Source organism: Meleagris gallopavo, chromosome 1 (genome assembly GCF_000146605.3).
Source record: "Meleagris gallopavo isolate NT-WF06-2002-E0010 breed Aviagen turkey brand Nicholas breeding stock chromosome 1, Turkey_5.1, whole genome shotgun sequence".
NCBI classification, from domain to species: domain Eukaryota; kingdom Metazoa; phylum Chordata; class Aves; order Galliformes; family Phasianidae; genus Meleagris; species Meleagris gallopavo.
The window spans coordinates 70,285,294-70,299,539 of NC_015011.2; the positions used below are offsets into that span (position 1 = coordinate 70,285,294).

General features: G+C 39.4%; 1 protein-coding gene across 1 annotated transcript in view; it reads left to right on the top strand.

The window, feature by feature from the left end:
• The first annotated feature begins 6 nt into the window (after window positions 1-6).
• The window catches only part of LOC104912557 (ataxin-10-like), a 42,517-nt gene continuing 28,277 nt past the window's right edge, over window positions 7-14,246 (top strand). The window contains exons 1-3 of the mRNA XM_010716417.2: window positions 7-31; window positions 7,193-7,384; window positions 10,160-10,242. Of these exons, the coding sequence (XP_010714719.1) occupies window positions 7,197-7,384; window positions 10,160-10,242 (271 nt within the window). The 5' untranslated portion in view covers window positions 7-31; window positions 7,193-7,196. The remainder of the gene's footprint in view (window positions 32-7,192; window positions 7,385-10,159; window positions 10,243-14,246) is intronic.

Below are 14,246 nucleotides of genomic sequence, written 5' to 3' on the forward strand. Positions count from 1 at the left end.
TGACGGGTCTGTTCCGGGAGGCGCAGCCCAGGTAGCGTGGAGGAGGGCCCGTCTGCAGCCACGTGCGCCAGGGGAGGGAGCTCCGGCCGTGCCGCCGGGCCTGGGTGGTCCCCGCGGCTGCAAGCAATGCTTGTTGTCTGCCGCGAGTTCGGTCGTGAGCTCGAGGCGCTCGCCTCCGCGGGAGGCATTGCTAGGGAGGCCTTGGAAAGCGGCCACCGGTGGCTGAGCGTCGCTTATTCCTGTCGTTAAGGCTGTGGCTTACCTGGGAGGGCCTGGGGGTCACTTGTGGGGCGGGGACCAGTGAGGTGACCTCCCACGGGTGGGTCTTATGGGTACGGGGCAGGTGGCAGCGGTTTCTCTGCTGGGCAAGAAGTGAGTTCATGTGGATAACGTACACACGTGGTGTTTTTACGCTGTGTTGCTGCAGTCCGAGCAAAGCCTTGGGGATGGGGGTGGTTTGTCCGTGCTGGGCAGCAGAGAGTGAGCAAGAGGAAATGGGGATTAGCCTCAGTAAGTTAAAGACATGAAGAACAGAACATACAGTTACTGAGGAAAGCTATGGGCTGACGTGGAGCATCCTTGTTCTGTAAAGTCAGAGGTAGCACCATGTAATCCTGCTGGCTGCAGCAAGGTGCTTTGGATATGCAGTAGTTCAGCTGCATGGTTTTAGTTTTTCCTGGAAGGCAGGAGACAGGGTATGCTGATGGGAAGCTTGTGCTCTGTCCTTGTAACAGTAGCTGAAGACTGTAATGTCTAGGAAGTTTGATCTTTCCATAAAGTTGTCTTGTTATTAACTCCCAGTTCTATTTTGGCTAATTAAACCAACATTTTGAAGTTTGGAGGGGATATACTCAGAAGTACTCTCTTATGTGTACAGGAGAAATCTTTCTGGCTTTCTTTTTCTCTTGGGAGCCGAAGGACCTGTACAAACATTAGATTTACACACTAATGCATTCTCTTTCTTGCCTCCATCCCTGCCGTTTCTGAAACCAGCTTGGACAGAGGAGCAGATACCCCCACAGTAACCAATGTTCTTTGGCTGTGTTTGTATAGATGGTGAAGTGGAAGAGAGCATAATTCTTCTGAGAGGGAGAGGGTGTAGTGTGGGTTTACAGCCCATAGGACATGACAGAATGAACAGGAGAGCAACTTCAGAGTTGGCCAGCTGTGAAAGTTAATGTTCTTGGTGCTATTGAACCAGAAGAGGCAACCCAGTGAGCCCTTGATATTTAACTTGTGACATTTGTTGATAACTATTTTGTCACTATGCAGTTGATAAATCTGCAGTGCTTTTGTTAACAAATGTAAAAAGGGAATTATAGTGTTCTGTAATTCAGAAGCAAATAAGATTAGCAAAATAGGGCTAAAATAACTCAGTTATGCGGAGTTTAGCTCAACTCAAGTTTCCCACATGCTTCAATTGAGACTTCAAGTGCCTCTGAGGAAATGAATTGATTTGTTCCTAATTTACACATGGAAGAAAGTAGCTTTATTCTGTTCCAAGCAATGCTGTACTCCCAGGAGGATAAGTACTTCAGTGCATGAGATGTGTAAGTTCCTAAAACATAAAGTAAAAATAGAAAATCCCAACAAGTAGCAAGATTTTTTTGAAGGTTTGGTCTTTTGAACAGTTGCATTAATGTTTTTTAAATATGCGTTCAATAGGATGCCATTATGTGTGGTTTCTTTTTTTAACAATCAAGCACTTAGGTCATACAAGGAGTGACAGTAATCTTTCTTTTGGCATGGATAAGTGAGTTCTAACGTGTTGTTTTGACATAACAAGAAATTGTTTATTTCTGAAGGCTGGGCTGCTGTACCCTTTGCTTCTGCTTCTTTTGGTGTTCCTGCAGCATGTTTTGTTGATGCTGAAAACAAGTGGCAGTGGCGAACTGTAAAGATCTGGCTTAAGGAATAAAATGCAGGAAGAAGTTTCTGGAATATTGACAGAATGTTCTGAATGAATTTCAAGGCATGTTTAACACGAAAGATATCTTTTCAGGTAAAAGCTACTAAAAGGACTTATTGCAAATTTCATAAAGTAATGCTAATTTTTCCTAATAAAAGATGAGGAAAATATTATGAAAGGAAGATATTTTTCTTTTCAAAAATACATTTTAAATATTTGTAGCTGCTGCTTATATCTTTACGAAAATCTTTTGGCAAGAAAGATCTGGAAAGAGGAATACTTAAAAATAAAAATAAAATAAAATAAAAATAAAAAGTGGTAAGGATTGTTCTATAACAGTTACCTGAAATTGTTCTTGACTGATTCTTTAATGTTAGCTAAACATTTCCTGCTCTCCTCACTAGTTTGAAAATTGAGTTTTATGTCCATGGAGATAATTTTAATTAAAATGTATTTGTAGCACACACTCAAATTGCAATGATCTATGAAAGTTTAAGTGCGAGAGTCATATTTAAATTTTCTATAATTATTAACTGCTTTACTGAACAGCTTTTAAATCATTACTTCTTTGTTCAGGAGAACTTCTGTGTGTTCACATAAGCTTTTCATTTCTGTTGTAGAAAGAGATTTGACTTCTGCACAGAAACATCTGGCTTGATTTCTTTCACAATGTATAAGAGAGTGTTGGAAGGCTGTCTCTCCTTGTTGATTCTTGGAAATCCTCATCTACTTCTGTGTTCACTATGAAGACAGGCACTTCTGTGTGTATGTCACCTTTACTTTCTTAAGTTAGGCAGAAATTTAATCTTTGTGTTTTATTGGATTTTATTGGTTATTAATTGAATGATATTTTTCTCTCTGAACTTAATATTAAGAGAAGCTTTCACAGGAGCTTGATACCTTTGTGATCCACTATCTGCTTCAGACTATCATCCTGCTCACTCTAACAAGAATGGAATAGAAACTTTTCCAGAATCAGAATGACTTTAAGATGTTCTTTCAAGAGCAGTAGAGCTGCTAGTACATGCACAGAAGTACATGTACTTTTTTTTGCTTTACCTTTTTGTGAGTCTGTTTTACCATTTAAAATAATTGAATGTTGTACAGTAGTGCATGTCTTGCATTGACCACTGATTTCTTCATTTTGAAGTTGACTCTGAAAAGGACCATTTGAAGTGATATCAACACATGGCATACAGATACGTAAGGCAAATTGCAACCATAGAATCAGACTGAGAGGTTTCCTGTGATAGAATAATGTCAGTGTTGTTTTTAAGCTCTGTATGGCATCTTTACAGAGAAAATATGCTTTCTCAATAGAGAAGACTGGGCCTAGTGGGTTATCCTTTGCCAGAACTTAGCTTGTGTCTGCATACATTTGCCACATGCATGGTGGCATGTTAACCACTTAATCTTTCTTTGGCATGCATATCTGTGTTGAAATGGCAGGAGCTGCAGCACTTATTGCAGATGGAAAGCTTGAGTCCTGTGAATGTCTCTTCTTGTTTTTTAAAACCAAATTCCAGACCTGCCTTCAGGTTATATAAGCTCTACTCTTTTCTTTATGAGTGAGGACCTGGTCTGCTTTTGTTCTTTCTTGTCACTTCGTGTATTTCCCTTCATTTTACTCCTCTGAAAAATGTAGCTTTTTTCTCCCCTATAGATAATTCTCACTGATAGCATGTTGTGGTTTTCTTGTGTGTCTATAAAGTAGCGGGAGATAATGTTAGTGTACTGGCCTTGATCTACGGTGAGGTATTAACATAAAATACGTATTTCCTAAAGATCAGTAATCTGATGTTTTATTAATTTAACTATGTTTATGTACGTGGTTTGATTTATGGAAGTGTGGTCACTTTTGTAAAGAACGTGTAGTCCTATTAGTTGTGCATATATTTGGATATTTGGAGGAGCACAGGTAAGTGCTATATCATTTTGCTTGACCAAGAACTTTTAATGCTCTTTAGGAAGGGGGTTATGTCTGAACACAGTATTACTTACCATTGTATCTTACTTTCTCAAGACTTATTTCTTAATCTTATATCTAATAACTTAAAACCTACCTGTTCGATCTTAAATATGCTACAAGTCTGTTTAAACTTCAGGGAAGGTGCATCTGCATTTCCCTTTCCTCCCTTAATCTAGTCAGAAGTTTTGCATGAAGAAATTCATGGTATTGTACAGGAATATTCAATAAACACTCTATGGTGTTGCTTCTTTTCTTAACATGGTATATCAAAAGTGAGTAATCAGTAGTTTAATGCATTGGCCTCAGCTTGAACGTAAAATCAGGGGAGTGTGTGAATAGCTGCGCTTGGGAAATGTTGTGCATATGTGTGTGGTAGATCTGCAAATGTGTGTGTTGGTCCTGGGAATCTGCTGAACAAAGGTGCTGTACCGTGCCCAACATCTTTCTTGTCAATTTGCATAATTGTTTCCGTGTTTGGAATTTTGCACTGTTCTTTTACTAAGTAGTGGCATAGTACTTACAGTACTGGTGTATTTGTCTGATGAAGTAGGCAGAGTGGGCTGCTGAGACAATTAGTGCTAGTGCAGGTGTGTTATGTCCCACAGTGAGACCTCATGGTGGAACTGAGGAGCCCCCAAGGTGAGGAGTGTGCTGCTGGGAGCTGCCAGTATCCTACAGCCCTTAGGGGAGTGGCTGAGGAGGTGTGGATCGGTTTGCTATCCACACAAACTCTCTAGAGATGTTTCCTGCCTGCTGGGGGCCATCGTTCATGATACTAAGATGCTACTGGGCACCTAAAGATGAAGGACTACTGCCCACTTTTGCTATTTCAATTCATTCATGTAAGGCTGCAATAAAGAGATTACAAAATATTAAAGAGGATTGTTATGTCCATTGGAAACATGTTCAAGGTTGCATTCTCTATCCTCCCAGTTGGAGATTAGTACCTGAGGAGAGGGAAGATCAGGTGAGTTGTTGGCTGTGGGGCTGGTGGCATGCTCAGAGCTTTGGGCTTCGTGATCTCAGATCACCTTTGAGATACCACAGCGTGTTGACGTCAGGTGGGACACAACTGACCACATCAGGCATGAATATTCTGGGCAGCAAGCTGGCTGGGCTGATTAACAGAGTTCTAACCTAGATTTGAAGGGAGAAATGGGGTAACAAAGAAGAGCCAGGGAACACTGTCACTTTAATAGGCAGCAGGGAAAAAAAACTCAGAGTTCTCTCTCAAGGAATTAGGAAGGGCTTCTTGAAGAAGGACAGTCCAGCTGAAGTGCCTCTACACTGATGCATGCAGTGTGAAAAGTTGGTTGGAAACCAGGGTGCAGTTAGAAAACTATGACCTGATTGCTAAAATGCGAACATGGTGGGATGAATCATGGAACTGAAACACCACAATCTAGGGCTACACTCTTTTTAATAGAGATAAGCAAGGAAAGAGACATGAGGAAGTTGCCTTCTATGTTTAAAATCTGGTTAGATTGTGAAGAGCTGCCTCTGAGAAGCAGTCATGAACAGGCTGAGAGCTTGTGGATAAAAATTAGGGACCAGACCAGTAGAGGACATTTTGTGGTTGGGAGTGTACTACAGGCTCTCTGATCAAGGAAAGCCTGTTGACAAGGCCTTCTTGCTTCAGCTACAAGAAGCGAGCTCGCAGGCTGTCATCCTGATGGGAGATTTTAGCCACTACTGGGGATGCAACACAGTAGGCTGCAAGCAGTTCAGAATTACACTGAGGATAACTTGTTGGTCCAGGTATTGGACAGCCCAGAGTGAAGAGTTTCTAGACCCTGTGCTCACCAGTGCAGGTAAGTTCATCATAGAACTTAAGACAGGAGTTGGGCTGGGCTGCAGCAACCATCCTATGGTTGAGTTTGTGAACTCAAGGAATATAGGCTTGGGGTTAACGTGAGGTCAGAACTTCAGAGGAGTGAAGTTATGTATGGCTTTGTAAGAAATTATTGGTTGAGATTCCCTTGGGAACTATCCCAGGGCAAAGGAATGGCTTAGAGCTGACACCTGTATTCTCAGAAAGGTATCCTTAAACAAGAGCTCTCCAACCCTCAGTATAAGAAGTCAAGCAGAGGAGGCAGGAAACAGGCATGGCTGAGCAAGGACCTGCTGGCAAAACTGAGGGATAAAAAGACAGTGAAGGCTGATAATGAGTGGTGTTCCCCATGGGTCTGTCTTGGGTCCAGTGCTCTTCAACATCTTTATTCATAACCTAGATAGTGAAATAGAAAGCGCCCTCTGCTGGTGTGCTGATGACACTAAGCGGAGTAGTGCAGTTGATAAAAACAGAAGGAATGCCATCCAAAGGGACCTGAGCAGGCCTGAAAAGTGAGCCTGATGAGATTCAACAAAGGTGCTGCACTTCAGTCAGGGCAATCCCAGGCAGAAGTATAGACTGGAAGGAGAATTGAGAGCAGACCTGCAGGGAAGGACTTGAAGATTCTGGTGGATGAAAAGCTTGACATAAGCCAGCAGGGTGCTCTTGTAACTTTGGAATACCAACAGAATCCTGGGCTGCATCAAAAGAGGAGTGACCAGCGGAGAGAGAGAGGTGATTGTCCCCCACTGCTCTGCCCTCATCAGGTCTCACCTGAAGTAATGTGTGCTGGAGCCCCAGGTTTCCACAATAAAGATGTGGAGCTGTTGGAGTGGGTTTGAAGGACATGAAGATGATGAGAGGGTTGGAGTTTCTTGCCTATGAAGACAAGCTGAGGGAGCTGGGCATATTCAGCCTTGAGAAGACATGGCTTGGGGGGGACCTCACTGTAGCCTTTCAGTACATAAAGAGAGCTAATGAACAGGGGGAAGACTTTATGCAATTGGGTAGTGATAGTAAGGGACAAGGGGGAATGGCTTTAGACTAAAAGAGGGGAAACTTAGATTAGATGCCAGGAGGAAACTCTCTACTTTGAAGGCTTGAGGCACTGAAACAGGTTGCCCAGAGAAGCAAGGTGTTCAAGGCCAGGTAGGTTGGGGCCTAATACATGTGTTAATATGTATTTAGTAGACTTTTTTTATTTATTTAAATGATCTGAGGTGGTGTTGGAAAGCTGTAAGGAATATCAAGGCAACATGTAACTCTCTCACAGCTCTTTTCCTGAAAAGACTGGTGGGATGATTGTACGCACGTATTTTGTGCTTTCTGCTTCAGGGATCTTGTATGCTAAGAACAGTTTCAGATTGTTGCAGAAAAATCTTAGGGATAAAAGTAAGTATAACTGACCTATAACTGGACCTTACGAACTATCTTATTAACTGAGCATTTTTTTTGTGATTCACCGCAAATTTATTTATTTCAGAGAAATGGCAGAAGAAAATCTATTCCGGGATCTCATGGAAATCCTGATGAGAGCTTCAAATGAAATTGAACAGGCCTGTAAAGATTCCTCTGAACCACTGGATTTAGACACCTGTCTGGTGCTCATAGCAGAATGTTTCAGATGTCTGAGGAATGCCTGTGTTCAGTGTGCCAAGAATCAACATATCATGAGGTACAGTTTTGATCCATTTTTACTCATACAAAATTATAATCTTCTGATGTTTGTGTGGTTTTATACAGATATTCTTATTTTACACTGCTGTGTTGATTTATTAACTGCTATTTCCTTTTTGATTCGGTCACTTGAAATGATGTATGCAAGTAGCAAAAATAGCTGACCTGTCTCTAGGTCAGAGTTTGGGGCATTGATGAATGATAGAAGGAAATTACAGTTTGTGTTCTTAGTATAGATTTATTATGAAAATTGTACAAGCCTTTTGTAAGTTTGACTGTGGAACTAGACTTATTTTTTTATAATGTAACGAATAAGTAAACAGCCTTGACAGTTATAAGATCAGTATTTTTCCTTAAAGTACATGTAGATCTGCTTAGCAGTCTTGGCAGAGTATACTATCTAGATAGCATATATAGATATACTTAGTTTAGTGTATTTCAACTCTGATATGTATATTGAATCAGGCTCATTAAGTTATTTAGGCTTTTTTTAGCCTGTACCTGTTATGAAGAGATGCTTGGAATAGAGCTAGCAGTTGTAACTGAAAACCTGGTAGTCTACCCTGCTGTTTAAAAGTAACTCCAGATCCAGCCAAGCCAAACAAAAACCCCTAGCTGAAAACCAGACCTGTTTCAAAGTTGTTAATTCTTCAAGAATTGAAATACAATCTTAAAATTTGGTTTCTTGGGACTTCTCAAACTTTATTGAACTAAATAAAATAGGGCCTGGGACAAAGTTCAACTCCTGTGCTGCGGCAGAATTTTTGTTAATAGCACAAAAGTTGCAGGGCTTTTTGTAGAAATCATTGGTTTTAGAATAAGTTAAATCTAAATTCCGGCTCCTAAATGTTGTTTTCTTGATATTGCTAGCACTTGTAATTATGTTGTGGGTCAAGAAACTGATTTGACAGAAAACTTATTTTTTGCTGAGTGAGTGTTCAAGCAGCCTGGGTTTCCTTATTTGTTACTTCTTGTAGCTTCTTAATTATTCAGCTTGACAAAAGGGAGGGAACAAAATTGCATGACTAGGAGTTGGTAGAATTATCCTTCTTGGCAGCACGATAAAATATTACCTAGTAATGGGTCTAATGTTTTCCTTCTAATGGAATTCAGGTATTGAACCTGCTTTTTAACGTGCTCTGCACAGCTTATGCTTGTGTTGTATGCTTACCCTTGGTATTATAGTTATTATAGTGTTATAGAGTTGTTGTAACACAGCATGGAAAGCTAGGTGCTAATAATTGTAGTTCCCTGTAGATTGCAGGAGGTGGGGAACGCCTGTCTGAATAGAAGATTCTGACGATGTTTGTAACAGTAAATGACATCGTGGGTCACTCTGAGGGTGCTGTTTTTGCTCTGTAGCAACATAACAACGTTTTATGCCCTCCAGTAGGTGCTTTGAGCTACCTTTATATGAGTCATGTTTGTGTTGATTTTTAATCAGTTACAAATGCAGAATTTATTTAAGAATTAAATATCTTGAATGATAAAAAACAGTGAGTAGAAGAAAAGTTATGTCTTTGATTTTTTTTAGTGTTCAATTTTCAGGTTTAAAAAACAAAACAATTTTTTTTTTTACCCAAATCAGAACTGTTTCTTTATAGGATAGAATGCAATGATTGTAAACACATGGGTTGTTTAATAACTTAGAAGCTACTGGGGAATATGAAATGTTGTTCTTTCCAGCTTCTGTTTTGCATGCCATGAAGAAATTTGGGATCTGAACAAATGGGAAATACATAAAATTCATTAAAACATACATGTGTATTATCTATTTATAAATGCATCTCTGGTTTCTTTTCTGTGTTAGAACATAATCAAGAAGATAACGTGTTTGTCTAACAAACCTCTGCAGAAGAAAAATAATCAATGTTCGTCTGTAATGATGTGATATTTTTGCAGTAACTTGTGCTTGGGCGTGGAGATTTAACATAAGTGGTATTACGAGGTTTCAGCCACTCTCTTAACTGATTTTAGCTGATCTCTTCTCAAACAGCTAAACTATTTAAGTATACAAGTGAGTCGAAAGCTGAACTTCATCTTTTTATAATGTATTCTTTGACTTATTGGCTTTTGGTTTGGTTTTGTTTTTTAACTCCTTTGCATTCCAATCCTGGCACATATATTGTCTGCTTTCAAGATTCTGATTTTTGGCAAAATTATATAATTATTTTGGTATTTTTGATGCCAACTTCACTTCTGATAGACTGTAAATTAGTGCATATTTACTGTCACCCTGACGAATTATTAGAAAAGGAATGAATGACTGCTTCATCTTCTTTGCTTCCTGCAAATACTTTGAACCTTCCCTCCACCAGGTATTATTAGAATATGTCTTAGTGAGAGATAATACATAACTAGGTTGCTTGCTGGTCCAACAGTGCAACCAGTAAATGAATATTATGTGTATTTTCTTGAAAGTTCCTGCAATGGCAATGTAAAAACTCATTCCTTTCTAGATATTCTTTTTCTAATGTCTGCTTAGTGTTTGCAAGGCATGAAGAAGTGTTAAGAACTGGGAAAGGGTACAAAGATGCACAAGATGTTGAATGTCAAACTGTTGAAGTCTGAACCAAAATGTACACCCGTTCCTTTTCCTTCTAATGGCATATTAGTATGGCTATTGTTAGTCAGACACAGTAAGAGAAACAACTTCTTATTTCAGGCTTTCTGAAAACACTGAAGGCATGCTATTAACTGAAGTGAAAAGGCTTTTTTGCTTTATTTGGGAGTGCTTAATACAAGATTTTTTTTCCCCCCAATTTCATGATAGGAACTTGGGTCTCATCACTACCTCTGTCCATTTGATCAATTTGCTTGATGGAATGCAGGTCAAAGAAGAACCATTACTGATTGGTAAGGATGTGGATTTTGTTAAATATATTGTCTGCGCTGTATTTTTTGTGTGGGAAGTCATGTGGTGTATGATGTCACCTTAATGTTTGTTTTTTTTTGTACACAAACTTTATTGTTTCTGGAACTGCAACATGCTAATTCTGTTCTCCTTTCTTTCTAACTTGATGTGAATGGTGGGATAGAAGGGCAAAGGTAACTCTGCCTAGTTGGTATTCCAAAAGTCGATTAAAAAGTTAAGAACTGTGGGCCTTCTCTTATGCTACTTGGAAAAAATCTTAGCTCTAATTTTTTCCTCATTGCCTTTTCTCCCCTTTTCTCCTCCTTTTCTTTCCTTTTTTTTCCCTTCAAAATATGTTCTGCTGTTTTGCTGTCTCTTTATTTGATCTGTGAACATACTGAGATGAAGGAATGCTGCCATTATTTTGAATGCCATTGAAATAAATTATTCTAATAAATCTTGTCTGTGAGGGTTTTTTGTTAGCTTTTAGTTTTTTCATATATTGTTTTTGCTGGTTGGCTGGGTAATAGCTGCCAGGAACTGAATACTGATTTGAGTACTCTTCACATGTCCTTAGCAAATGAAGTTTTTTTTTTTTTTTTCTTTTTCACTCTTTCATATAGTGAAGAGGAGATCTGTCTTGAGTATCATTCCTGCAGTTATTACGACTGATTTCTACCAAATTCCTTTTAACCAAAAATTAAGGCATTATCAGTAATTTTCTTCACGTTCTGTGCGTGTCTGGAACTTGATACAGGGCAGTGGACCCCACTCTTTATTGTCTGTGGTTGCAGGGAATAGAGAATGTTTTGTTTCTCCTGCTGCTTTTATTTCTTTTCAGTTCTTTTACTTGAAATAAGTTTTTACTGAGTTCCTGTTGCTGCTTTTCTATAATTCTTATGAAAGCAAATGAAACTACTATGTCATATAGTAACCTGTTTTCAAACACCTTCGTGAAACTGGAAGAATCAAGGATACTGCTTTTCCTTCTGATGCTGTATTTGGCTCTAAATGAAGCCATTGAGGCATGTAAAGATGTTGTGCATAAACCATGTTCACTTCTTCATCTACTGCTGGAATCCTAGAAAAAGATCAGTGATGCTAGCGCAGGTCTTCGGTGTGGGAGAACAAAGACTAAATCCAGTGGATGACAAAAGGAAGGCTTGCTCAATGGTTATTAAGAGGAGAAACTGATAGCACACAGGAGTGACTCTTAAGACGTGTCTCAGAGTCAGACTAGAGAGACTGAAAAAAATATATGAAAGGCAAGAGTGTCCTGCCTGACAGTTGTGAAGTTGTGAACCTCATTTTTAGACCAGTAAGAAAAAAAGAAAAGTGATAGGAGCCAGAAAGCTGATCTTGACCAGCAGAAAACTGTCCATAGTGTAGGGTCTTTGGCAGGAAGTTTGAATGGCTGTCCTGGGGAATTGGGCCTCTCACCTTCAGCTTATTCACAGCGTCTGGAATTGTGTGGAAGTAACACCATTCAGTGACCCCTTGTAGCATCTGTGGGAGAGTTGAGTAAGGTAGAACATTGCTGGTTACTTAAATGGTGTGAGATTTGCCCATTAGTCTTGTGGCTGCTGTCCCCCCCCTTGAGGAGCTGTTGTACACATGTGTGCTGCTCCCTTGCTGTTGGGATCTGAAGAAGTAGCAGTGAATGGCGCTCAGCAGAAAAGCAAGGCTGAGGAAGACACAAAAACTTGATTAACTGCTACAGACTCCTTTTCCTAGCAAGGTGTTTTAAAATATTTTTTATCAACTGATCAGAAAGTTTTTAACACTATTTCAATTAAAAAAAAAAAAAAAATTAGTGGCTGTTACATCACATAGCCATTCAACATAGATTTCTTATGACGAGATGGGTTTGAGTTATAATTGAGATTTGATACAACTGAGTGTTTGTCCGTTTGATGCTGTGAATGGTATATATTGGGAAATACCTGTGATTACAATGATTTAGTACTGCATTTATATTAGTGCCATAAAAAAAAAATAAAGGCAAGCGCGTGTTGTTAATTCACAGAATGATGGAATTATAGGGTTTGGAAGGTACTTCAAGAGATCATGGGGTCCAGAGTCCCTGCTAAAGGAGGTTCCCTATAGCAGGTCATGCAGGAAAGTGTCCAGATGGGTCTTGAATATCTCTAGGGAAGGAGACTCCACAACCTTGCAGGGCACATTGTTTCAGTGCTCTGTCACTCTTACACTAGTTCTTTCTAGTGTTAGTGAGGAAATTCTGATGTTCCAGTTTCTGCCCATTGCCTCTTGCTCTATTGCTGCACACCATTGAGAAGTGTCAACCCCCATCAACTTGATTACCACACTTTAGATATTTATAAGCACTTACAAGATTCTCTCTCAGCCTTCTCCAGGCTGAACAGCTCCCGGTTTCTCAGCCTTTCCTTGTACAGGAGATGTTCCAGACCCCTAATCATTTTTGTGGCCCTCTGATGGACTCTTTCAAGGATATCCTTGTCATTTTTGAAGTTAGGAGCCTGGAGCTGGACACAGTGTTCGAAGTGTGGACTCACCAGGGCAGATTAGAGTGGGAGGATCACCTCCCTTGACCTGCTGGGAATACTCTTTTTAATTCATCCCAGGATACTGTTGGCCTTTGTAGCCTCAAGGGCTGACTCATGGCCCATCTACTGTCCGCCAGGACACCTTCTCCACAGAGCTCCTTGCCAAGTGATTGGTGAACTTTGTTGCTTCATACACCCTTCCACATCAGACACCATTTTGTGAGATTGCCCTTCTGCTGCCATCTGCACAGCAACAAAATGTAATGAATTTTTGGTGGGAAGGTTCGACTTTTACTGTCACACTACCAACATACTGACATGCTGGGCTAATGTAGTAAAAACATGAGAAATTACTTTCAGAGCAGCCCTTATAAGTTGTTAAGGAGAATATTTCAACTTGTTTTTTGCATATGTCCTGCTTCCCCCTTTAAATTGGTGCTTGAATCTGATGATTATACTTAAATGCTTTTTTATGCCCTTAAGGTATTTTAAATACCTTCTTGTCGCATTTATAGCAACGGTCTATGTAAAATACAAGGATAAAAAGGTAATACTGTATTGCAGAGAGAACAACACTATGTAATGTTTCAGTTCATGTCTTTCTTAAGATTTTCCTGAATCATGTCTCTGTAGGATAAAAAAAGTTGAACTTCCAACTTTATTGTACTTATGAAGAAAATAAATTGAAGATTTTGGTTCAATCTGAGAAAATCTTTTAATCTCGTCTGTGATTTGTTTTCACTCTTAAATCTGTTGGTGTCAGTTAAGTCTCAGAAAGATGTGGTAAGTTTTGTATAAAAGTTCAGTGTACTTACAATTTTTAATGGATTAAAAAAAAAAGAAAAAGTATATATAACGGCCAGCACTGTAGCCAGTGTGGTGGTTTTCAAGGGGGAGAAGAACTACTGTTCTAATGATGTATTAATGATAGAAGCAAAAAAAGATGCATGGGGAAATTTCTTTGCATCTTCTCTGCAAGGAGAAGTAACCATATAAATAGTTTTTATGCTTATCTGGGTCCTCACTTCATTACATTTACTGAAACAACTACTACAGATTTTCAGCATTTCTCATTGTTCATCTTCAGTAAAAAGATAAATTCCAATAAGCTGCAGAAAAAGCTGTTGTTTTGAGTACATGTTATGCTACTAAGGCAGTGGACCAGAAAAGCTGGAGGTGAGTTAGTATGTCCTGGAATAGCTCTCTAAGACTTTAGAGAGTTTAAAAATAGCTAGTTAATTCCACATATGGCACATAAAGATAGTCCTACCCCACCTGCAAGCCAGCCATCCCTTTAACAATTATTTTCTTTCTTTTCAGTAGGTACACTAGAAGAACATTTTTGGACCTTCCAGTTACAGTGTTGCTTTCAAATAGCTGTTTGTCCCTGCTCTTCCTCTGTTCTTTCTTCCTAAGTCTTAGTTTTAACTGCACTCTATAGCCTGATTTCTCTTGTATTTCCATAAAATACATGGTGGCAA